The 24,528-nt window shown below is 43.4% G+C and overlaps 2 protein-coding genes across 39 annotated transcripts in view; one reads left to right on the top strand and one right to left on the bottom strand.

The window, feature by feature from the left end:
- The window catches only part of ZNF397 (zinc finger protein 397), an 83,669-nt gene that overhangs the window by 12,634 nt on the left and 46,507 nt on the right, over positions 1 to 24,528 (bottom strand). Inside the window, exon 1 of one of the 7 annotated variants that reach the window (XM_070220902.1) lies at positions 23 to 416. The exons of 1 other annotated variant lie outside the window; for it this stretch is intronic. Coding sequence is in view for 1 of the 6 variants with exons in the window: in XM_070220904.1 (XP_070077005.1) it covers positions 23 to 26 (4 nt within the window). In the remaining 5 variants the exon portion in view is untranslated. Of the gene's footprint in view, positions 1 to 22; positions 417 to 24,528 lie in introns of those variants that run through there. 5 more of the 7 variants (XM_070220903.1, XM_070220906.1, XM_070220907.1 and 2 more) reach the window with 5 other exon arrangements.
- Positions 397 to 24,263, top strand: ZSCAN30 (zinc finger and SCAN domain containing 30). 32 transcript variants are annotated; one of them, XM_070220930.1, is made up of 8 exons: positions 399 to 600; positions 1,417 to 1,488; positions 2,107 to 2,201; positions 2,294 to 2,460; positions 14,525 to 15,035; positions 15,541 to 15,679; positions 18,418 to 18,448; positions 21,538 to 24,263. In XM_070220930.1, the coding sequence occupies exons 5-7, from the start codon at positions 14,628 to 14,630 to the stop codon at positions 18,426 to 18,428; spliced, it is 558 nt and encodes a 185-aa protein (XP_070077031.1). In that variant the 5' UTR covers positions 399 to 600; positions 1,417 to 1,488; positions 2,107 to 2,201; positions 2,294 to 2,460; positions 14,525 to 14,627; the 3' UTR covers positions 18,429 to 18,448; positions 21,538 to 24,263. The 32 variants fall into 32 exon arrangements, 19 of the variants coding, with proteins under 19 accessions (XP_070077032.1, XP_070077031.1, XP_070077026.1 ...); XR_011421000.1 differs by having other exon boundaries at positions 401 to 595; positions 16,898 to 18,448; XM_070220931.1 differs by lacking the exon at positions 2,107 to 2,201 and having other exon boundaries at positions 397 to 595.

Here is a 24,528-nt window from a genome sequence, read left to right as displayed (position 1 = left end):
CCTCCCTTCTTCCAACACTCACACATTCAGGTTGCTCTTTCCCGGCACGGTCGGCTGATTCCAACAGCCCCCAAAGTTCCTGGTTCATTCAGCTGTTCATTCAGCTGAACCGGGTACCAAGTGCACACTAGGCCAAGAACCGGCCAGCGCGGCGACCCTGGCGGCCTTGACGCTGCATGCACTCAAGAAACCACACACGGCTCCCCGGCGGCGCTGCTAGGCCGCTCGGGAGGCGAGGTCACCCGAGTTCCTCGGCCCTCCTTGGGCCGACATCACCCATACCTGGAAGTGTTGTCCAGGTCGCTATCAAGCCCCACGCGCGGCGAACCAGCCATCACCCCGGCCGCTCTAGGAATCTGGGAGGATTGCTCAGCTCTATGGCGCGTGGCCTCGCACGTGCGCACGCGCGGGGCGGCGGCGCGAGGGGGGCGGAGGTGAGGGTAGGGCTGCCGAGATTTAACCCCCAAACATCCGCGGAGCTGTCCCCGCTCGGCATAGCGAGAAACCTGGTTGACCAGCCGCAGATCCCGTGCTATCCTGTCTGCCGGTTCTTGACGTGAATGTCGGAAAGCAAGCGTCTGGAAAGCTCTCTGGGGTAGGGTAGGTTTTTTGACTACATAATGTGTTCTTCCTTAGTTATCTCTTTTTTTCTACACTCCCTGCTGCATTTCTCAATCAGATTCGCTGGTCTGCTTCCATTCTAACTTTCTTCTTATCGTCACCGGTTTTTCCCCCAGAAGAGTTTCGTGCCGCCGAATCACCTGGAGGTCTTGTTAAAATACTGCTTGCTGGGCCCCACCCCCAGGGTTTCCGACTCGGTAGATCTAGGGTGGGAGCCCAGGTTCTCAGGTGATGCGGATGCTGCTGATCCTGGGACCACACTTTGCGAACACCTACCCCAAAAATAAGCAATGCTCGGCAGTTAATCCCTGAATTGCTGGGAAGCTGGATTTTCATCTACTTTGCCATCAAAGAAAGGACACGGAGTCTCTTTCTGAAAAGTTTGCTTGCCAGTACCATCAATCCTCATTGTGGCTAAAGGATCAGGGTGAGAAGAAGGAACTGAAATGGGGGCGGAGGGTGGGGTGGGGCGCAACATGGTAGGCAAGGATATTGCTGTGTCCTTGGAAATATCTTGGGAAATAAGGGGGAAGTTAGGAGAAGGATTGAGACAGGTGAGACGTGTGACTTGGGTTACGATGTCGGGAAGAAAAGGTACAGGTATGAGAAACTGGTGGCAGGCTGAAGTGATGGTTGAGGTAGAGGAAGACAGCTTCCTGTCCCAGCCCAAGACCCCCTTCCCATATATGAAATCTTAGGGATGCATGAACGAGACCTGATATACCTGTAAGGAATTCGTTCGGGTCCAGCCCTCCCAAGTAGCAAGTGCAGATACTTTTTTTTTTTTTTTTACAGATGCTTTTTTAAAAACAACTTTACTGAGGTACAACAGACATACAGTAATCAATATTTAAAGTATACAATGCGGTAAGTTTTGTCATATGTATACAACTGTGAAACCATCCCCACAATCGAAATAGTGAACACATCCAGCAACCTCATAAGTTTCCTCCTCCCCTTGGTAATTCATCCTTCTCCTCCCCTAGCCATTAATCACTGTTCTGCTTTCTGTTACTGTAGGTTAGTAACAGTACTATACTAACATTAGTTACTATAGATTAGTAACATTAGTACTATAGATTAGTTTGCATGTTCTAGAGATTTAGTTAAATGGGATCATATAGAATGCATTCTTTTTTGGTCAGACTTCTTTCACTGAGCATTATTATTTTGAGATTTATCTATATTGCTATATTATATATACCTATATATCTATATTATGTGTATCAATAGTCTATTTCTTTTTGTTGCTGAACAATATTCCATTGGTTGTATATATCACAGTTTATTCATTCACCAGTTGATGGGCGTTTGAGTTATTTCCATTTTTTTACTGTTACAAATAAAGCTGCCATGAACATTTGTGTACAAATCTTTATATGGACACATGCTTTTTTTCTCTTTCACGGTAGGTGTCCGTTTAACATTTTAAGAAACTGTTACCATTTTCAGAGTGGCTAAACCATTTTGCTTTCCCACCAACAGCGTTATGAGCGTGCCTTAGCTGAGATACTACTTTTAACAGGTTTCCAGGAAAAGAGAATGAGAAAGTTAGCCAAAGTTACTTGTCACGTACAAAGGTAAAGGGTTTTATTAATCTTTTACCCAGAAGTGATGATGTGAACATAGATTTTTTCGGTGTTTAACCAAGGAAACCAAACTGTTCTTTCAGATTATGCTAGACGTGTTCCTTTGTGGAGTCTTACCAGAGATGTTACATTCTGTGTGTGAGTCTGAGAAGCCAGTTTGGAGTTGAACAGTTTGCTGGATTGCCCAAAACAAACCTAGACCCACCTGTCGTCCACACCAGCTGATGCTGAAGAGGTTCCTCTCAATAAGGTAAAAGGAATTCGGAGGTTTCCAGAGAGATCAAGAGTGATAATACAGGCATGGGAAATGATAGGAGATCCTTAAAAATGAAACTGATAGGCCATCCACCAATATTCTACCTGATTTCTATTTCCTATTCCATTTCCTCTTGGGGGAAGCTAGGCAAAACTAACATCTGTCTGATTTAATCATAGATTCTAGAGCAGTAGTTCTTAATCTTTTTGAGAATATGAAAACTATGGACCTCTTCCTCAGAAAGTGAACATAAAGGCCCACATGTGAACTTTTGCTTATCATGTGTTATACTGTATTGGAAATAAATTTCCTTTGATACTTAGACTATATAAGCAATCTTCACAAAGAATAAATTTCAATGTAAAAATCAATTTCCAGTTCCAAGTAAAAAGGGGAAATCCATCCAAATTTTGAACCTGCATAAAAAAAATTAACTCTCTGTTTGATCAAATAAATATTAACAAGTAGGTGTCTGCTGTTTGTTTTGAACAAGACATTAAATTACGGACAATATTACATCTTTGACATGTTAATGTGCATGTTCAATTGACTTTTTAAAAACAGAACCAGTCTTGAAACTTAGATTCAGAAAGAGAAATAATAGCCAATATAATCAGAGTTCCCAAGGTTCACTTTGGCAGAGATAGGTAGGCTTGTATCAAGAACTTTGGAGTTTAATTCAGATGAAATCATTTCCTTTACCTTCAATCAATGAGGTCATTGGCATCAGTTTGAAAAATCTTCAATTCTAAGTAACTGAAAACCAAGTCACAGCAGTTTAAACAACTCTTGGTTTGTAGTTACTGCATTGTTGTGGGTTAAATTGTGTCCCCCTAGAAGATATGTTCAAGTCCTAACCTCTGGTACCTGCAAATGTAACTGTTTGGAAACAGGGCCTTTGTGGATGTAATCAAGTTAAGATGAGGTCATACTGGATTAAGATGGGCCCTAATCCAGTGACTGATGTCCTTATAAGAAGCAGTAAATTCAGACACAGAGGAGACTCACAGAGAGGAGAGGATGCCACGTGACTGTGGAAGCAGAGACTGAAGTGATGCATCTACAAGGCAAACAACATGAAGTATTGCCAGCAGCCACGAGAAGTTAGGAGACAGGCATGAAACAGATTCTTCCCTAGAAGCTTCAGAGGGAGCGTGACCCTGCCAGGACCTTGATTTTGGATTTCTAACCTCCAGAACTGTGAGAGAATAAATTTCTATTGTGTTAAGCCATTCTGTTTGTGGTACCAGAAGTGGGGTGCTGCTGTAATAAATACCTAAAAATGTAGATATGATTTGGAATTGGGTAATGGCTAGAGGCTAGAAGAGTTTAATGCCCATGACAGAAAAAGCCTAGGTTGCCTTGAAGAGATTGTTGTTAGAAATATAGACATTAAAAGTGATTCTGGCAAGGTCTCAGAGGAAGTGAAAAGGACAGTAGAGAAATTTCTGTCAACTTAGAGAATACATATATCGTCATGAACAGAATGTTGCTAGAAATAATGAGCATTACAGACATTTTTGGTGAAGGTCAGAGAGAAATGAGGCAAACGTTATTGGAAACTGGAGAAAATGTGATCCTTGTTATCAAGTAGCAGAAATTGGCTGAATCATGTTCTGCTTTGGGGTAGAAAATAGAACTTGTAAATGATGAACCTGGATATTTAGCTGAGATTTCCAAGCAAAGTGTAGAAGGTATGGCCTGGTTTTTTCTTGCTGATTATAATAAAATTTGAGAGGACAGATAAATTGAGGAAGAAACTCTTAAGCAAAAAGGAATCAGCACTTCATGATTTGGAAAATTCTCAGCCTATCCAGATAGCATGCTCTGGAGACAAGGCTATGAGTGTAGCTGGACAACCTTTTGATGAACAGATTAGGTGTGTGATTCATGGATCCAATCAACCATCTCAACAGAAACCAGGAATAGATATGGGGTTATCGAGGAAGGATCTATGGAGAACCCCTGCATCTAATTGTGTGGATCCCCTTGATATCCATGGAAGATGAACATGGTTCTTGAGAATGTTATATTACCGGAAACACTGCCAGCTTGGAATGAATTGGAGAGAGACAGGACAAAATGAAACAAGGCTGTTAGACTTGTGGGATTCTACATGTAAAACATGGTGTGCCCAGAGGGCAGGGCCACTACTGAGGGCTGGGAGACCAGGGCCACCTCAGCTGAGAGTGGCTCAAGGTCCAATGGGACCTATGTGGCCCAGAGACTGGGGTTGATGGGGCTTCCACTGGCCCAGAGGGCAGATCAAGCCACAGAGTAATTTGGGAACTCTACAAATATTTGGAAATTAAACAGCATACATCCTAATAACTTATGGTTCAAAGAAGAAATCACAAGAGAAATTATAAAATGTTTTGAACTGAATGAAAATGAAATGCAACATAAAATTTTATAGGATGTAGGTATCACAGTGCTTAGAGGAAAATTTATAGCTTTAAAATGTCTATATTAGAAAAGAAAATCTCATATCAATAATCTAAGCTTCCACCTTAAGAAATTTGAAAAAGGAAAGCAAACTTAACAACTCCAACAAAAATGTAGAAGGAAGGAAGTAATAATGATTTGAGTAGTAATTAATGAAACAGAAAGCAGAAAAACAATAGAGAAATATCAAACCAAAAAAATTTGGTTCTTTGAAAATACCAACAAAAATTGACAAACATTTACTAGACTGACCAAGAGAAAAAAAAAGATTACCAAAAGCAGAGAAGAGGGGTCATCACTATCAACCCTACAGAAATTTAAGAGTACATATAAGGAAATACTATGAACAACTTTATGTCAACATATTACACAACATAAGTGAAATGGACAAATTATTAGAAATATACTAATTACCAAAACTGACTGAAAAAGAAATACAAACTGTGAATAAATGTATGAAAAATAACAAACTTGAGTTAGTAATACAAAATTTTCTAATAAGAAAAGCACAGGCCCAGATGGCTTCACTAGTGTGTTCTATCAAACAGTTTAAGACTAATACCAATCCTTCAGAATCTCTTCCAGAAAATAGAGGGGGCCAGTGATTACTCTGATACCAAAGCCAGATAAAGACATTACAGTAAAAGAAAACTACAGGGCCAGCCCCAGTGACCTAGTGGTTAAGAGTGAGCACTTTGGTGGCTTGGAGTTCATGGGTTTGGATCCTGGGTGTGGATCTAGACCACTCAACAGCCATGCTATGGCAGTGACCCACATACAAAATAGAGGAAGATTGGCACAGATCTTAGCTCCTGGCTAATCTTCTTCACCAAAAAAAAAAAAAAAAAAAAAAGGAAGAAAAAAAGAAAACTACAGACCAATATCTCTAACAGTATAGACACAAAAACCCTCAATAAAATATTAGCAAATTAAATTCATTAATACATAAAAAAGGATTATACACCATGACTGAGTGGAATATATCCTAGTAATACAAGGTTGGTTTAACATCCAAAAATAATGTATTTAGGGGCCGGCCCGGTGGCGCAGCGGTTAAGTGTGCACGTTCGGTTTGGCAGCCTGGGGTCCGCCAGTTTGGATCCTGGGTGCAGACATGGTACCGCTCATCAAGCCATGCTGTGGCAGGCGTCCCACATATAAAAGTGGAGGAAGATGGGCACAGATGTTAGCTCAGGGCTAGTTTTCCTCAGCAAAAAGAGGAGGATTGGCAGATGTTAGCTCAGGGCTGATCTTCCTCAAAACAACAACAAAACATAAAAATAATGTATTTAGAGACTTAAATACCTCACTTTCAATAATGTTCACCAATAATAGAATGAATAAGTATTTGCATAATCACACAATATAATTAGAAATGAATGTACAGTGTACATCTACACAAAATATGAACAGATTTTACAAACAATGTTGAATGAAGCCAGACTTAGAAGATATTGAATTCCGTTTATATAAAGTATGAAAACAGGCAAGACCAACCTATCATGATCAATGTTCAGTGTAGTGGCTACCTTTCAGGGCTAGAGGAGCGTGGCAAATGGAAGACAGCACAGGAGAGCAAAGTCCTCAGAAGTCCTGATAATGTTCTGTTTCTTCATCTGAGTACTAGTAACGTGAGTGTGTCCTGTTTGTGAAATTTCAACAAACTGTATGTGCACTTAGTTACTTGTAAAGTCAGCATTACTAACTGATACTATTTGGCTGTTCTGCATTCAAAGCATCACAACATGGGCCAAAATGCACCATTTTTTATTGTAATGCTTCATCTTATTTTTTGAGACAATTCCGCCTGCCTATCCCACCTCATTCTCTTCCCATCAGCTATTCCTCTTTTTTTCTATCTTCAATTTCTCGCTCAACTCACACTTTACCTTTTTTCTACAAATATAATTAGGTCTTCACTATCCTTAAAAAACAAACACCTTTCAATCCTGTTGTCTGGTCGTCTCTTTTTCCTTCTTGCACTATGACATTTCTCAAAAGGAATAATTACGTATTCTCAGTGCATTACCATATACTTCTTAACCCCTGGCAAGAACAGTCCAGCAGGTAACATTTCTCTCCAACCCTTCTGCCTCTCCCCCTAATGCCAGCGTCACCTTAGTTCTCACCGTCCTCTAGCTCTCTGCCGCATCTGCTAGTCACTTGTTCTTTCTCCTGCAACCCTCTCAGCTTTTATGATGTTGGAACCATCTAGGCTCTCCTTCTCTGAGCAGCATTTCTTCTCTTATCTGCTCTTCCTCTTCCCACCTCCAAACATCGGTATTTCACAATTCCGTTTATTTTCCACTGGATCTCCCTTGGCGATGTCCTCCCCTTCCCCATCTTCAATCTTATTTTTAGATATCAAATCTTGCTTAGTTCACACTTCTAACCGCCTGTCCTCGTTCATCTCTTTTGCCCTTTAATCCACTCTACGCAGTACCGTCAGATATTCCCCTGAAGTACAATTCTGGCTAAGTCACACGTGAATGGCCTGTACTGATTACTAAATGCATTCCTAACTCGGAGCCTGGCATGTGAAACTCTCCAAACCTGACCCCAACCCATCCCTTAGCCTAGGTTCCCACCAAACAAGATGCTGGGCTAATGCCCCAGCATGCCTTGAACTTCCCACTGCTGTGCTCTCGCTCCTGTCGCTCCCTACATGGGAAACACTGAGCCCCTCCAAATCAGCATTCTACTCCTGCTGGGCTCAACCCGAGGAGCGCGTTCTCCGAGAAGGTTATTCTTACCTTCTCCTGCTCCGCTCCGAACCCCACGCCCTTGCACCCTCGCCATTCCAGAGCAGGACCTGTAACCCCATACTCCTCCCCATAGCTTCTAGGGCTGTCATTGCAGACAGTCAACATGTTTTGTGGTGTGTCGATGTGATCTCGTCCTCCTCTTCCCAAAATCTTGAGACCTATTTTAGGTCTATTTTCATCTCCTTGATGTTATACCAAGTTCAAGTTCGCGCGCTCTCTCTCGCCCTCTCTGTCTCCATAGTTCTTTTTCCCCCTCTTTCAATCGCCCGTCAACGGTTTTGACTTGCAGTTATGCCCACCGGTCTCACCCGGAGACACGGTCCTTCTCCCCTACCCCTCGCTCCTGCCCCGGAGCCCCCCGGCGCCGCGCGCCCGCTACAGAGCTGCAGTCCTCCCGCCTTCCTAGAGGGGCGCGCCCGCCCCACTTCCGGCGTGCGGCGAGAGGCCGTCCTGCTCTCTCTCTGGGGTCGTCCCCGCAGCCCGCGGAGCCAAGGGTGAGTGAGGCGGCCGGGCAGCGCGGCACTGGGTGCTTCCCAAACCGCCCCCGTGCGGCATCAGCCCTCCCCGCCGCCTTGCCTCGGCCTGCCTGTGCCAGGGGCAGAGCCTGCGGCTGGACCAGGAGGCCGCCCCTCGTCCGCGCTACGGTCCTCCCGCCCGCCCGCGGTTCCATCCATCCGTTCATGCATTTGTCAGTCCGCGCGCTCATCCCGCCCTTGCGTCCATTGACTCCTCCAGCACTTACCGGGAGCCTCCGGTGTGCCAGGCCGCAGGCTGAGCAGGAGGAGATGCATTGATGATGGAATCTTTCCACTTCGCACGGGGCCAAAGCTCGCTCTTGAGCCAGGTCTCAGCCGTCCATCCTGACTACCCCAGTCTGGGTTAGATGCTTGATCAGTCACGCTCAGAGCACTTTCTACTTTCCTTTTTGTAGTTTTTATCACGATTAAATTAGTATGTGTGCTTTCTCTTTAACGTCCACCTCTCACTACTGTTTTTAAGGTCTGGAATGGCAAGGACAAGGTCTTGTTTATAACACTTTGCTCAGCGCCTAGAACAGTGTCTGCACAAAGTAGGCACTCAATAAATATGGTTAGAGAAATGTGTGAAAAACACAGGCCGTCTTCGAAAGGGCCCTTGGTTTAGCGGGAAGGCAGATGTGAAAAGGCAGTTCAGGAGAGTACACATCTAAGACCATAGGACTCCATTTGGTTTCAAAACAGTCCAGACTACATCACTTACAAGCCATGTGACCTGGGACAAATTACATAACTTCCCTGTTTCTTTTTAGTAAAACAGTAGAACCTAGACCATAGAGTGCTGTGAAGACGAAATGAATGAAGCCACTTAAAACAGATAGTGCTGGACTCTGTAATAAAAGCTCAGTTAATGTTTTCTGATACAATTACTTAAGCGAACAGTGCAGGTACATTACAGTAACAGCGTGCTGCAGCAAGCAGGATTGTCCAAAAGTGCCTTGGAGGTTCTTGGGTTTTTTGGACTAAGAGTTAGCTGGGATCAGGAACTCATCTTCTCTCAGAAGGGCTCTATCTATGCTCAGTGCTTCCAGCCCCGCAACTGGGTTCCCTAGACAACTCCATAAACGACTGACACTTAATCCAAACTTCTGGTCCAAAGCAGTTGGCTTATGCCTCCCACTGACAAGGCTGCTTTCTCACCTTTACAGTAGAAGGTAGAAGGCATTCTCCCCTAAAACACAGCAGCACCTCTCTCCAGAATTCCCTTCTGGGATGATGGAAGAATCAGGGGACCTGTGCTTCCTCTTATGGGCTGGTATGTTTCCGCAGTAGAGCCTATTCTATAACCCGTGCCTTGTGATGTGGAATTTGCCTTTCTCTTGCCCCATATCTACCATGTGTTGAGTACCTACTCTGGGCCAGCGTTTTAAAATGTAAGTTTTATTATTATTCAGGTTTGGTCAGGACAACAGATCAGGATATGATTGCCATTGAAAAGACAGTTTGTTACTCAGTTCCCAAGAGGAGGGGGTGTGCCATACCCCACAGGGCCACGGGGAAGCACCAGGGTTGGTCAGAAGGAAGAGAGAGTGAGGGGAAAGTGGGTAGGAGCCTGTATTGTGGTTTTTGTGGGAAGGAACTGGCTGGGCAGGGTAAACGGGTTTAGGATTGGCTGGTTTGAATACTTCCAGTGGGCTGTGAGGCATAGGGGTTGTCCCTAATTGTCTAGTACCTGGTCTTGGGTGCTTCGGGCAGGGGAATGGTGGCCCTGGGTGTGAAAACCCATAGAGGAAGTGGGGAGGGTTTGGGCTCTGGATTGGTTGGTTTCCATGTGAAAGGCATGCTTGCATGTGAGTTTACTGTCTCTAGGAATCAGCTATCCCTGGGAGGAGCAGTCTCTCCAGTGTCAGCAAGGTCCTAGATGTTAAAGCATCAGAATAAAAAGACATGCTTAATACGCCAAGCACTACTCTAGATGTTTTATTCTATTTCCAGTTCCTATAACAACACTGCAATGAAGACATTATTCATTCCGTTTTTAGGAGATGAAACGGAATCTCAGGAGGGTTCAGTCAGTGAGTAATGTCACACAACTAGTAAGAGGCTGTCCTATGATTCCAGATCAATGGCTCAACTGACCCCAAAGTTGGTGCTCTTCCTATGATCTAGGCCACCTCCCTGCAGTATAAGAAGTTCTGTGGAACATTCTTCAGTCCTTTAATTAGACAGTGTTGACCCCTGCCTCTCTGAAACTCTCCTTCCTGGACTACAGTGATACTCATTTATATACATATGGCATCTACTATGTACCATGCAAGGGATTGGGTGATGGAAATACCATAGTGAGCAAAAATGTTATGTAGCTTATGGTCTAATCGTGGACAAGACAGGTGTTAACCCAATAGTCCCACTAAAGTGTATATACTGATAAAGTGAGAGAAATGCCCTGAGGGAAAGGAATGCAATTCCCTTTAACTACGTCTCTCTCGTGACTCCCTGACTAGCCCAGGGTTCTCAACCCTGTCTGCACATGAGAATCACTTGCAGGATGTTTCACAAATAGAGTTGTTGGGACGCCACTAAGGAGATTCTGACTCAGTGTGTGGTGTGGCCCAGGCATCTTTAAAATGAGATGAGTGCAATCAAAGAGAACCTCACCTTGCAGAAGAATTTTGTTTTGTTTTTGCTTTTCCTTTTTTAAAAACTGGTCAGAGGAACAGGATCAGATTTGCAGTTTGAAAAGATCACTCTGGGGGGCTTGCCCCGTGGCCGAGTCGTTAAGTTCGCGCGCTCCGCTGCAGGCGTCCCAGTGTTTCGTTGGTTCGAATCCTGGGCGCGGACATGGCACTGCTCGTCAGACCACGCTGAGGCTGCGTCCCACATACCACAACTAGAAGAACCCACAACGAGAAATATACAACTATGTACTGGGGGGCTTTGGGGAGGAAAAAGGAAAAAATTAAAAAAACCTAAAAAAAAAAAAAAAAAGAAAAGATCACTCTGGTTATAACATAAATAACAGACTGTGGGTTATTGTGTCGTGTGGCAGAAAGGATAGTTGCTGGGATGAAGATGGTGGTGGCAGAGATGGGGAAGGGCAGATTCTGGAGATAGGAAATAAAATCAATTGGACTTAATTTCCATTAAATACAGGAAGGAGTACTGGAAAGGATGGTGTTAGGGATGCTTCCAGGTTTATGGCAGTGCAGCCAGATGGATGTTCCTGCTTCCTAAGAGAGGACCACTGGGAGAGGAGCAGGTTTGGGGTGGGAGGAATCTTTAACTGGTCATGGATGTACTGAGTTTGAGGTCCTTTTGAGAAATTCAAGAGGAGTTATGGTCGGAGGGAGGAACAGTGGGTAAACAGGGCTGGAACTCAGATGGGAAGTCTAGACTAGAGATGGATGGTAACCCAAGGTGAGGATGAGATTGCCTAGGAGAGAGTGAAAACACTGGCAGACTTAGGGTTAATTGATGGACCTCTGATGTAGAGGAGTGTGGACCAGTGAAGGAGATGGAGAAGGAACAGACAATGCTTGATGGTGAAAACTTCCCTCCAGCCACACACCTATGGGGAGGACAAGTTGGTGAGGCATAGTATTTGTAATAAAAATTGAATGCTTTCATAGACATATTGAAATTAAAAGGCAAGATACATAACATAGACTAGTGATTGCTAAGTAAAGGACACGCATCAATGTGATGCAGCCCTTGGTAAATGCTACGTACACATCGATGCACAGATCTGATGATGCCTTGACATGGGATTTCTTACATGTCAATTGTTACCTAATAAGGACTAAAGAAATGTATTTAGAATTTTTGTTCCACTAAAAAATTAATGTAAGAAGAAAATAGCCCCAAGTTTCTCTGTGTTTAGGGTAAGTGTGTATGGAGCATCTCTTAATATCTAACAAAGCACAGTTCAGGAAATGCTGTTTTGTAGGCACCTCAGACCTAACTTTCTTCTTAAATAGCTCAGTAAATGATACCACCATCCTTTCAGCCACCAGAGCCAGCCAGAAACCTGAGCCCTTGATTTCTGTCTCTTCCAAACCCTTATCCAGTGTGTCTCTAAGTCCTGTCAAATCTCCCATCTTTATATCCCTTGGCTACCATAGCCCAGGCCCTCAGCAACTCTTGCATGAATGGTTGCAACCGACTCCTTCCCATCTCCTCCACACCACTCTGTGTGGGCACGCACACCCTCCAACCATCCCTGTGGCCGTGGGGATCCAGTGCAAACTCTGTAATACAACCTCTCAGACCCTTGGTGGCCTGGCTCTTCCTCTATAGGTACCTCTCCTCTCACTATTCCTTACCTGTGCCCGAGGCTCTGGCCCAGAGATTTTTACCCTGGCTGCACATCAGAAGCATTTGTGGCACTTACTGAAGCTGCACCCATGGAGCTTCTGGCTTAATAAGTCTGTCGTGGGGTCCATGCTCCGTGGCTGATGCTGAGGTCAGAGTCAGAGGTGACAGCCACTAATCTGGCCTCCCTAAACCACCTGCAGTGTCTTCAATGGGCTGCATCCTCTCATACCCACTGTTCTCTTTGCCTGAATGCCTTTCCTGTATATTTTCACCTGGCTCACTCATGTCAGACTTTGCTGAGCTGTCTCTCCCAGGCAGCTCTCCCTGGCTCTTCTCCCCATCTCTCCCTGGTCTTAGTCAGTTGTCTTTCAAGGTAGTCAGAAGCTACCTTGTCTGCTTCCCTCCATCCTTGGATTTATCACACCATGTCTATTTACCTGTTGCCTTCCCATACTAAACCAGGATACCTTGAGGACACACCTTTTTTTAAAAAATTTTTTATTTTTGTTTGTATTTTTTCTTTTTGAGGAAGATTAGCCCCGAGCTAACATCTGCTGCCAATCCTCCTCTTTTTGCTGAGGAAGACTGGCTCTGAGCGAACATCTGTGCCCATCTTCCTCTACTTTATATGTGGGAGGCCTACCACAGCATGGCTTGCCAAGTGGTGCCATGTCTGCACCTGGGATTGGAACCCGTGAACCCCGGGCCGCCGAAGCGGACGTGTGAACTTAACTGCTGTGCCGCCGGGCAGCCCCAAGGACAGACCTTTTTTTGTTTTGTTTGTTTGTTTGTTTTTTTATTTCCCTCCTTGTACTGACTCTGGGCTTTGTTTGTTCTTCTTTTTCTAATTCTGTTAGGTGTCGTTTGAGGTTGCTTATGTGAGATTTTTCTTGTTTATTGAGGTGAGCGTGTATTGCAATGAATTTCCCTCTTAGGACTGCTTTTGCTGTGTCCCAAATGAGTCGGTATGGTGTGTTTTCATTTTTATTTGTCTCCAGATAATATTTGATTTCTTCTTTAATTTCTTCTCCAAGGACAGGCCTTTTAATCCTGACAGTTCTATTCAGTACACCGCCTAGCACATAGCTCAAGTATTTATTGAAATATTAAATGAAGGAATCCATTTCTCTTTCCTTTGTGCTGTCTCAGAACTTTGTGACTTAAGAGTAATTCTTCTTGGTACCTGCACCTTCGCCATTCTCCATGACCCTTCCTAACATGTTCACCATCATTCTTAATTTATAGTGTCAACCAAGATTGTCCTGGGCCTTAACTCATTCTGTAATAAAAAGGGCAAGTGCTTTAGAGTTGGGCAACCCTAGGTTCATGTCTTGACTTTGCTATTTACCAGTTTGGGGCCTTAAGCAAATTACTTAATGTTCAAGAACCTCAGTTTCCTCATCTGTAAGATGGGGATCATAATACTTTCCTCATGGTGTTATTGTCAAGGACCAGTAAATAGTATTTTTAAAGTGCCTTCCACAGTAGGTCTTTCTTAAGTGCAAATTCCCTTCTTTTGGGAGGCCCCATGGCATAATAGAAAGAGCTAAATACTTTGGTTGCACAGCCTAGTTCTGCTGCCTGCTGGCTGTGTATCTCTGGTCAGTTTATGATTCTCAGTAGCCTCGTTTGGAAAATGGCCTAACTGATAGTCTTTATAGAAGTGTTAGGAAAATTATATAAAATTTATGTTAAATATCCAGCTAGTGCTTGGCATCTAGTAGGTGCTTAATAAAATAGTGATTATTATTCCAAGAAGTAATAATTTCTATAGTGTTTTTCTTGCTTTCTACATTCCACAAGCACTATTTATTATCCCTATTGTTGTTCCTAACATTATTACTAAAGGTTAAATTGATTTAGGTGATACTTACATTTTCTCTTTCACATGCTGAAAAAATCCTGAATCATACATCTATAAATGTACCTCACCTACAGAAGCTCTCTTTTAGTCTGTTTTCTTTACAGTGCTACACTCTCTGCCAACTTGTCTTCAAAAACTTGTATTTATATTCTAAGCACGTTTTCCCCGTGTAACATTAGCATTGTCTACCTCAGGAGCTCTCCGAAGAGCTGGAATTCAGAAGGAATCTCTTAGACACAGAACTCCATCCCCTCCCTGTCTCAACAGGGCAGCCTTTTCAGACTCTCTCTGCCCAGAATGTCAGGAAAGTCCACAGCCTTGGCCTCCCATGCTTCTAAAAAACAAGAAGGACTTATAACTGTGAAGGTTGAAGAGGAGAATTATGTTTGGGGACGAGACTTCGGCCTTCAGGGAAACGCCTGTAGCCAGGAGACCCTCCGTCGGCAGTTCCGGCAGTTCGGTTACTCTGACTCTGCTGGGCCCCGGGAGGCTCTGAGCCGGCTCCGGCAGCTTTGCCGTCAGTGGCTGAGGCCAGAGGTGCACACTAAGGAGCAGATCCTGGAGCTGCTGGTGCTGGAGCAGTTCCTGGCCATCCTGCCCGAGGAGCTGCAGGCCTGGCTGCGAGATCACCGACCAGAGGATGGAGAGGAAGCCGTGACTATGCTGGAGGACCTGGAGAAAGAGCTCGATGAACCAAGGCAACAGGTAAGAAGTAGGTGTTTTGTTTGCTTATTTTACCTAATTTAAGTAAACAGGGAAGCCATTATGAGTGGCATTGACTCGGCTATCAGAGAATTATAACATTGTTGTCTTTGGGCTTATTATTTATCCACTGGGATCAAGTCACTAAGGCTTTTAGTCCTGTTGTTTTTTCATCTAATCATTTTAAATATTTTATTTTTCCTTTTTCTCCCCAAAGCCCCCTGGTACATAGTTGTATATTTTTAGTTGTGGGTCCTTCTAGTTGTGGCATGTGGGATGCCGCCTCAGCATGGCTTGATGAGTGGTGCCATGTCCGCTCCCAGGATCTGAACTGGCGAAACCTTGGGCCACTGAAGCAGAGCGCGCAAACTTAACCACTTGGCCACGGGGCCGGCCCCTCATCTAATCGTTTTAAAGAGTTACTGACTCCTCCTGCCCCGCCCGCACTCTCTGGGTTTTCCTCTTATATTTCCTCAGAATCATAGTGCTGGTACTTGATTGCTCCTAGGACACAGCTCATGGCCAAGGAATGATCTGGAACGAAATGACATCCATGGGAGCACTGAAGTCTTTGAGTAGCCAGTTCCAGCCCTCGGAGAACCAGTGCAAGAGTGAGACTCAGGAGCCCCAAGATTTCCATGAGAGAGGTGAGGAGCCACAGTCCATTTGGGGATGAGGGTTATAATCTGTGGTGTGGTTCTTTTTTTCTGAGGAAGGTTAGCCCTGAGCTAACATCCACTGCCAATCCTCCTCTTTGTGCTGAGGAAGATTGGCTCTGAGCTAACATCTGTGCTAATCCACCTGTATCTTTTTGTATGTGGGACACCGCCACAGTGTGGCTGGTGAGTAGAGTAGGTCTGCACCCAGGATCTGAACCAGCAAACCCTGGGCTGCCAAAGCGGAGCACGCAAACTTAACCGCTATGTCACCAGGCCAGCCCAGGGTTCATTTTTTTAATGACAGTCACTTGTGGCCTTACCTAGAAATGTTCTTCCATTGGCTCTGTCTAGAATCTGATGTTCTAAAATAATTTCTAAGTTTGGGTTAAGAATTAAGGTCTCTAATAATATCCACAACATTCAAATACCAATATTCTGGTTTTTAATATTATAGTCCCACTGGCAAGGCAGTCCATAAGATGGAGGTGAATATTGTATCAGTTACAGAAACCAAATAGTAGCTTAAACAGGGAAAGTTTAATATTAAGAATTATCAACTATTGGGGCCGGCCCCATGGCCAAGTGGTTAAGTTAAGTTTGTGCACTCTGCTTTGGTGGCCCAGGGTTTCGCCAGTTCGAATCCTGGGTGTGATGTGGCACTGCTCATCAAGCCATGCTGAGGCAGTGTCCCACATGCCACAACTAGAAGGACCTGCAACTAAAAATACACAACTACGTACCAGGGGGCTTTGGGGAGAAAAAGGAAAAGTAAAATCTTTGAAAAAAAAAAAAAAGAATTATCAACTATTGGGCCCGGCCCCATGGCTGAGTAGTTAAAGTTTCACATGGTCTGCTTCAGCTGCCTGGGTTCGCATGTTCAAATCCTGGGCACAGACCTACTCCACTCACCAGCCACACTGTGGCGACGTCCCACATACAAAAAAATAGAGGTGGATTGGCAACAGATGTTAGCTCAGGGCACATCTTCCTCAGCGAAAAAAAAGATTTACTGTAACAGGAGATTAATTACTAAGTGGTGAAAAAAACAAACAAACAAACAAACAAAACCCTAAGGAAACCCCAAAAAGCAAAAAACACCTCTAAAGAATGCAGGAATAACACATATAGGGAGTCTTTAAGCCTGAGGTGGAGCACCCAAGGAGGGAACAGACTGTGAGGGTGCCACATCTTCCCCCTTCTTGCCAGAGCTGAGATCCAGGTCTTGTTGGAGAGGGCGCAGCTGTGACCTGAGTGGAGCAAGGGAGAGGGTGTGTGTGCTGTGGTGCAGAACTCTGAGAAGCCAGCGCTGGGGTGTCAGAAGCCCTCCTGGGGAGGTGCCATGACACAGAACTTGCTGGGAGGCCACCCACAGGGAGGGTGCCTCTGAAGCTAACTGGAGGTGAGCACTGCTGGGTGCTCCACTTGCTACAGGAACAAACAGAGCACACCAGAGCCAGGAAGAAAAGCCCCTTCCTCCCCGAGTACTCCTCCAGCCCCCTCTAGTGTTAAAGCTCACATCATGCCAGCTGGCCAGGGAGAAATGTTCCAGTATCACAGGCAGGCACTGAAGGGTGGATCTGAAGCTGAGAGGCTATTAATTGTTAGCTGGTGCAGATGTCAAGGATTAGAACCAAAAGGACTTTGTTTATGTTATTGGCAAAATCATCCTTATTGGCAGCAGATACATCAGCCTTATTAACTTGTTCTTATTAAATTTTTTTTACATCCAACTACCCTTCTGATTTCATCTTCACCAAGCAATTTTATTAACTTCCCTTGAAGCTTATAATGAGAAAGTGCATCAGTTCAGTCTGGTCGTTGTGATGGATACATTACTAATTAATTCTCATTCTGGTTTTATTGCTCAGTTTCATGAGCTTGGCTAATGAGAATCCACCCTAAGAGGTAAATCTGTTCAGTGTGATGATAAAATTATGTTTATGAGGCCACAAGCCCAAGAGCCAGACCCTGGACCTTGGCAAGTCGCCAAAGGAATCCATACATCTACACTGAGGCCTCCTGGGAAACTCGCTCCCTAATGTGTCATTAGCCAAGTGAGCCCACTTAAATGCCTTCTGTGTCAGGGAGGAGCTACATTACAATGGGTTTGAAAAATCATTTGCTCAAGTCCTCTGCCTTAAAGCAGGTAAATATCTAAATCATTTAGGATAGATTATTTCTACTTCCTTCTTTTAAGGGCTTGAAGAACAGAGACTGCTGTAATTTCTTAAATCTTTCTTGGGCTTTTTGCTCTTGATATTTGTTATGGACTGAATTGTGTCCCCCCAGATTCATATGTTAAAGCCCTAGCCCCTAATACCTCAGAATGTGCTTGTATTTGGAGATAGGGCCTTAAGTAATTAACTTAAAATGAGGTTGTTAGAATTGGCCCTAATCCAATGTGACTGGTGTTCTTATAAGAAGAGGAGCTTAGGACATAACACAGACTGAGAGGAAATCCTACGTGAGGACACAGTGAGAAGGTGGCCCTCTGCGAGCCAAGGAGAGATGCCTCAGAAGAAAGCAAACCTGCTGACACCTTGATCTTGGAATTCCAGCCTCCAGAACTGTGAGAAAATAAATTCCTGTTGTTTAAGCCCCCCAGTCTGTGGCATTTTGTTATGGTAGCGCTAGCAAACTAATAAAAGTATTAAAGTTCTTCCCTATGGCCATATGAAATATTTCCAGCTTTAATTTAATTCTGTTTCCTTTTATTTGTTTGGCAGAGTCCTTATAAAACACAACCTGTACTTGAAGGTAATACCTAAACTGCCCTTTGACCTTGTTTTAACTAAGCCTCTCACTGCCTCTGATTCTGTATTCCATCTCTCTGATCATCTTGGCACATTTCTCTGGACATGCTTTAGTTTCTCCAGGTTCATTTGAAATTCAGGGATCAAAACAAAATACTCTAATGAGGATCTGATTAATTTAAAATATAAGTAGATTTGTTTCCCAGCTCTTATCTGATGCACTTTATGTCTTTTTGTTTGTTACTTCACAGAAGCATTATGTTGTTGACTCAGTCACCTTATGGGCAACAGTGATCCAATCTTTCAGCCTTCCTTGGCCTTAGCAAAATTTCCTCATCCTCCATTTATGCCTGATCCCTAAGTGTATGGTGTTGAGTGGCTTGACTGGGTTCCTGATAAATCTCATTATGCTGGACGTTTTAAGTCCTGAGGGTCTTGGTCAGCCCCACTGCTGAAGAATTAATGTGGATCATTTCACATCTGTCACCTAAGTCACAAGGTTTAAATCACTGGAGGGACCCACTTTGACAGGATTGTAAGAGTCACCATGTCATTTTTACAATCTTACAACCTTGGGTTATAATTTTCCTGTAGGTTCTTCACCAGCCTAATAATATGTCTTGTCAGAAGAAGAGCCTGAGATGGAGATATGGATGCAGATGATTTGTTGAGGGCACGGTCTTTGGGAGAAATCTGTAGTAGAGTGAGATAAACAGGATTAGGAAGGGAAAAGAGCAAACAATGATGTGGTCCCGGGGAAAACCTAGCTTTAGTCTAATCCATGGGGGTTTGGGGGAGCATTATTGCCCTACTGAGTTGTCCCTTCTTGAGGCAGGAGTTAGGGGGTTGAGGGTGGAAGTAACTTCCCGGGATAGATGGCTCTCATCAGCCAGGGCAATTCTCCAGAGCAGGGGGCAGCTGTGGGTAGTCAGGAGCCAAGATTCATAGCACTGGGGGAAGGAGGCACCATATTGGTAAAGAGGAACTAGGTGGGCAGTGGAGCACTGTCATCTACACAGTAGTAAGGCTCAAAGCTTATTTGTCAATGTGCAATTAAAGCCCATATCCCTAGTTGAAAGGATTTTAGATACAGGTTACTGAACAGGTGGCAGAATAGCAAGTGGTGTGTTATAGAGAGGAACTCTTCTCCAGAGAAACTTATGGCTTATTTCTCCTCCAGAGTGCCTCCTGTCATCTGTACCCCCACCCTCCAGCCTCTGGACTTTGGGCTTGATTGTGAATTAGCATTCATTCTTGGAAGATAGTAATTGGGTTATTTAGGTTATTTCTGTACCAGTATTTCTAAATACTCAAGTGATCATTTCTTATTCTATTTTTAATCTTTATTTGTCATTCCTGGGAATTACTCCAGTTACTGTTTATTCTTACTTTTTTGGCATAATATAAATATGTATTAAAAAATAAAAATCTTTGTGTTTTCCTGATCTATACATCTAAGGTCAGAGTTTTTCTCTGGTCTCATAATTTGACTTCATGTAGTTACATAATTTGAAGAGGTATTTTAAATCCTATAAGTTACGTGGTTTTTCTAATTTTCACAGCTCCCTACACAATTATTGCCATTTTACACTCTTTATAATTTATACTCTATACTCTTCATAATTTGACCTATTTACTACTTTCAGAAAATTTCTCATTAGGTCTTCATGTCTCTAACTTTCATCAATCTGGTGCTTATCATTCTTTTGCCTTTATTATATGCTATATGTTTTTTCATAAATCTTCCCTTTTTGAACAAGCACAGCCTTGAATAATTTAAATTTCTATCTAAGACCCAAGGATAGTGTGGATGTTAGTGTTCAGCCCTGATCTAAAAGGCAACACTGTCCACTTCTAATTTCTGCTGAGGAATGAGGAAAGGGGCAGGTAGATAGCCTTGGTCAGGTCACCACTGTGAGGCTTTATGGTTGTGTGTGAAGCACTGTGAACTCAAAGAATATCGGAAAGAACTATTTCATATAAAAATAATATTTTTCCAAAGCCAAATAAAAATGATTTTTAAATTATTTTTTGTTACAGTACACTACAGCCCTGCTTCTTTCCACCAGGGAAGGCTGATGACATAGGGGAAAACCACAAGCTTTGATGTTAAGCATCTTTGTTTGAATCCTGCCTTGGCCAATTATTAATTCTATGGCCTCACATAGGTAGTGTAGCCTCTCTGAGCCTCAGTTTCCTGATCTGTAAAATGCAAATAAGTTTAGAGGACTTTTGGGAGGATGAAAGTAACTTAACAGTTTTTCAGGTTTTCCCACCTCAAAATAATTCAGATCACATCGGCCATCACCTACTAGCCTCCTGTTCAGACTTAGCAGAAATATATAACTGAGAGGGGCATGTTGTGTGAGAGCTGAAGATTTGGCTCTGGCAGTCACATCGGCCAGTTGTTTCCATCTACCTTCTTTGACCATTTACCCATAAAAAAGTGAACATATAAGACTCCCACCTGACCCCAGAATGAGTTAGGAACCCACAATATTCCTTTTCTCATGCTCTGCATGCCTTATTCTATTTGTTTATAATCATTTGATCAACTTGGAACCTGCCAGAATCTGCAATTACGTTAATGCATTCTAGTTCCTGCCCACCTACCTCTGCCCAAGACCAACCTTAAAAGCATTTCCTAATTGTATCTTCTGCTCTCCTACTTTTCTAGAAGCACCAATGATTCAAGACTGTTAGACAGCTTTCTTTATCCTGATCACTCCTTATCACCTCTTTTCCTTTCCCTCATTACCTAAAAACACACCTTCTCTAACCCAGGATCGTCTCCTAGCTTCCTGGTCTCTCACTGATATTCTGTTTATCCCCGTCTTCTCTAATGTTCACCATCCCTGCTTTCCAATGCTGCCTCTCATTCTTTGTCTACCTTACTTTCTCAGGGTGCCACCTCTCACTATCCCCAGGCCATGTCTCTAAATTCTAGTTGGGAAGCTAGTTTTAAGAGTTTTCCTTCTAATAGGTAACTACCTATTTCATTTGGTTTAGTTTCTTTTCTCTTCCTACTATAATAGATTCCTTTCTTCCAACATGGGAAGTAAATGACACTTGCATTTTCTATCACATTTTTAGATGGTAAACTGGTGGCTGACAAGGTATTGACAGCAAAGCAGGAAATAACTGAATATGTAGCATCAGCAGCCATGATATCCCCAGGAAGACTTGCTGGGAAAACTCCTTCAGGACAGACAGTTGAAGAAGCTCTGGGAGGTCTGGACAACTTTGAGAAGCCAAAAGGAAATGCTGCAAAGAACAAAATGAGTCAGCTTCCTTCCCAGGAAAGATATTTTAGTCTGGCAACCTTCAACAAGAAAATCTCCGAAGAACAGAGTGTCATTGAATATAATGAAAGTGAAGGAAATCTAAGTTTGAACTCAAATGTTATCATGAGACGGAGAATTCACACTGGGGACAAGCTCTATGAGTGTCTTGACTGTGGGAAAGCCTTTTGCCAGAGCTCAAAGCTGATTAGACATCAGAGAATTCATACTGGAGAGAGACCTTATGCATGTAAAGAATGTGGCAAAGCCTTCAGTTTGAGCTCAGACCTTGTTAGACATCAGAGAATTCATAGTGGTGAAAAACCCTATGAATGTTGTGACTGTGGAAAAGCTTTCAGAGGCAGCTCAGAGCTCATTAGGCATCGGAGAATTCACACAGGAGAGAAACCTTACGAATGCAGTGAATGTGGGAAGGCCTTCAGCCGGAGCTCAGCCCTTATTCAGCATAAGAAAATTCACAGTGGAGACAAAGGCTATGAATGTCCTGAATGTGGTAAGGCTTTTGGTAGAAGCTCTATTCTTATTGAACATCAAAGAATTCACACTGGAGAGAAACCTTATGAATGCAATGAATGTGGAAAATCCTTCAATCAGAGCTCAGCCCTCACCCAGCACCAGAGAATCCACACTGGGGAGAAGCCTTATGAATGTAGAGAATGTAGGAAAACATTTAGGCATAGGTCAGGCCTTATGCAACATCAGAGAACTCACACCAGAGTTTAACTCTGTGCTAAGAATTGTACAGTTGTGAAATACTAGGAATTCACTTCAGGGGTGAGACTTCACAGAAGATAGAAATTTCCTGAGAGCAGAATTTCTGTCCTTCCAGTCCAGTTCAGTACTGTAAGAGTAGATCCATGCAAAGATTGTTGAAGTGTCGAATGGGCACTTCCACAGTGAGTCCAGGATTGAGGCAGAGATCCTGGAGGAGCACCTTATAAGATGGACTAAGAGGTGATGCCTCCAATGGCAAAGATCCTGCTCAGAAAGTGCATTTGGCAGTTGGAGGCACATGCTGAGAGTTACTCAGTTGTCTAAAATGTTGAATTGGGAGGTTGTGAAATGTTGAATTATGCCCTGGATCAGTTTAGCAAGATCTGGGGAATGGTAGCTCATTCTGCCCCCTTGCCAGTTCTCTCCTCAGCCCTGACCTTCCTGCTAAGGTCAGCTGAGGTCTTTTTGAGCATCTACTATGTGCCACCCATTGGGAGCAGACATGGCCATTGCCCTCCCAGAGTTAAGGGGTAATGAGATATATGTATTTATTAAGCAGATATTTACAGTAAAGCCTGATAAGTGCTTTGGTAGGATAAATCCAGGATTCTGTCTAAATACAGGGCAGGGGTACCAAACCTGGTCTATGAGTCACTAAAGTCTTCCTGGATGTGACGACATCTCAGTTGTGATGCAAAAGGTAGGTAGAAGTTAGCCAGCTCAAGGGCAAGAGGGAAGAGAACATTATAGGCAGAGGTTACAGCCTGTACAATGACATGAAGATGGAAGGATCTAGAAATGTCCCTTCATCAGGACTCTTCTCTCGGGCAGGAAATGGTTCTCATAGACCCTGGTTCAGAATCCAGGACATGTGTTTATTCCTTTCTTCCTGTTTATAACCACTGAGTTGAACAGCCTATCCCAGACCCAGAAGACTGGTACGTCCTATGGAAAAAGACATGAATGTATACCAAGGAAAGAATACATATTGGAGGCTAAAGGGATGGTGGTGACTGGAGTGTTTGTGTCCCATCACCCTGGGGCCCAGGAAATAGGAAGCCGACAGGAACACTAGCAGGCACGGGAGGTCTGCCTTCCCAGGCCCCACTATTCCTCATTCCCTGTCCCCTCCCCTCATCACCAGGCTTGCAGATGCTATGCTACTTGAGGACAATGAATATTTGTTGAATTACCCCCTCAGAACTCAACTTCTCTGCTAATTTTTATTTTCGCAGTTTTAATTAATCCACAATTGACAATTAATACCTAAGAGAAAGTTTGATTCCTCTTCTGAGATGTCTTGATTTCCCTTGTAGGTAGTGTGACTTCTGAAGAAGACTTGATGATCACAGCTGTTGTGGGTAACGGGAGGTGAAATTGGGGGGACAGTCTTTGTGTCCAAAGATTGTGGGATTATCATTGAGTGAGGTTAATTAGAAGTCTAAAGAGAGCCTGCAAATGGATAGAGTTGCCTTTTCCTATAGGTGACTATCAGATGATTTCATATTTTTAATATCATTTAATAGTTTTTTTCCAGACTGTGAATTAATTGTAAATGTTGATAATACAGAAAATGAGGAAGTATAAATCACCCACAATTCTACCACCCATAGACACATTGTTAACATTTTGGAGTACCTTCTATTAGTGTTTTTCCCCCAATCCTAATATTTTTGGTAAAAACCTTGTTTTGTAAATCATGTTTAGTAACTGATTTTAACATTTATACTTTGAGTATATACTTCAACTGTTTAGTATTAGAATGTAATGTAAGATGTCCTGTAATAAAACTTGAGTTTTAAAGTTTTGCTTTGATGTTCATTCAGGAATAGGGAGCATGATGACGAGTGGACATGTGCTGGGAGAATCGGGGAAGGAGCTGTGGGAGGAAGTCAGGGAACTGACGTTCTGAGCTTTCATCCCCTGGGGAAAAATGTATCTGGAAACTGACGGCTGGTCCCTGGAGGTGCAGTTCACCAGGTGAAGTCACAAAATTGAGGGGATATCTGGGGCTGCATTGTGGTTGAAAGACCATGGGAATGAGAGCAAACAGCCTCTTTAAAAACAT

Source organism: Equus caballus, chromosome 8 (assembly GCF_041296265.1).
Source record: "Equus caballus isolate H_3958 breed thoroughbred chromosome 8, TB-T2T, whole genome shotgun sequence".
NCBI lineage: Eukaryota > Metazoa > Chordata > Mammalia > Perissodactyla > Equidae > Equus > Equus caballus.
Note: the sequence above shows the minus strand (reverse complement) of the source record. Positions and strands in the feature narration are given on the sequence as shown.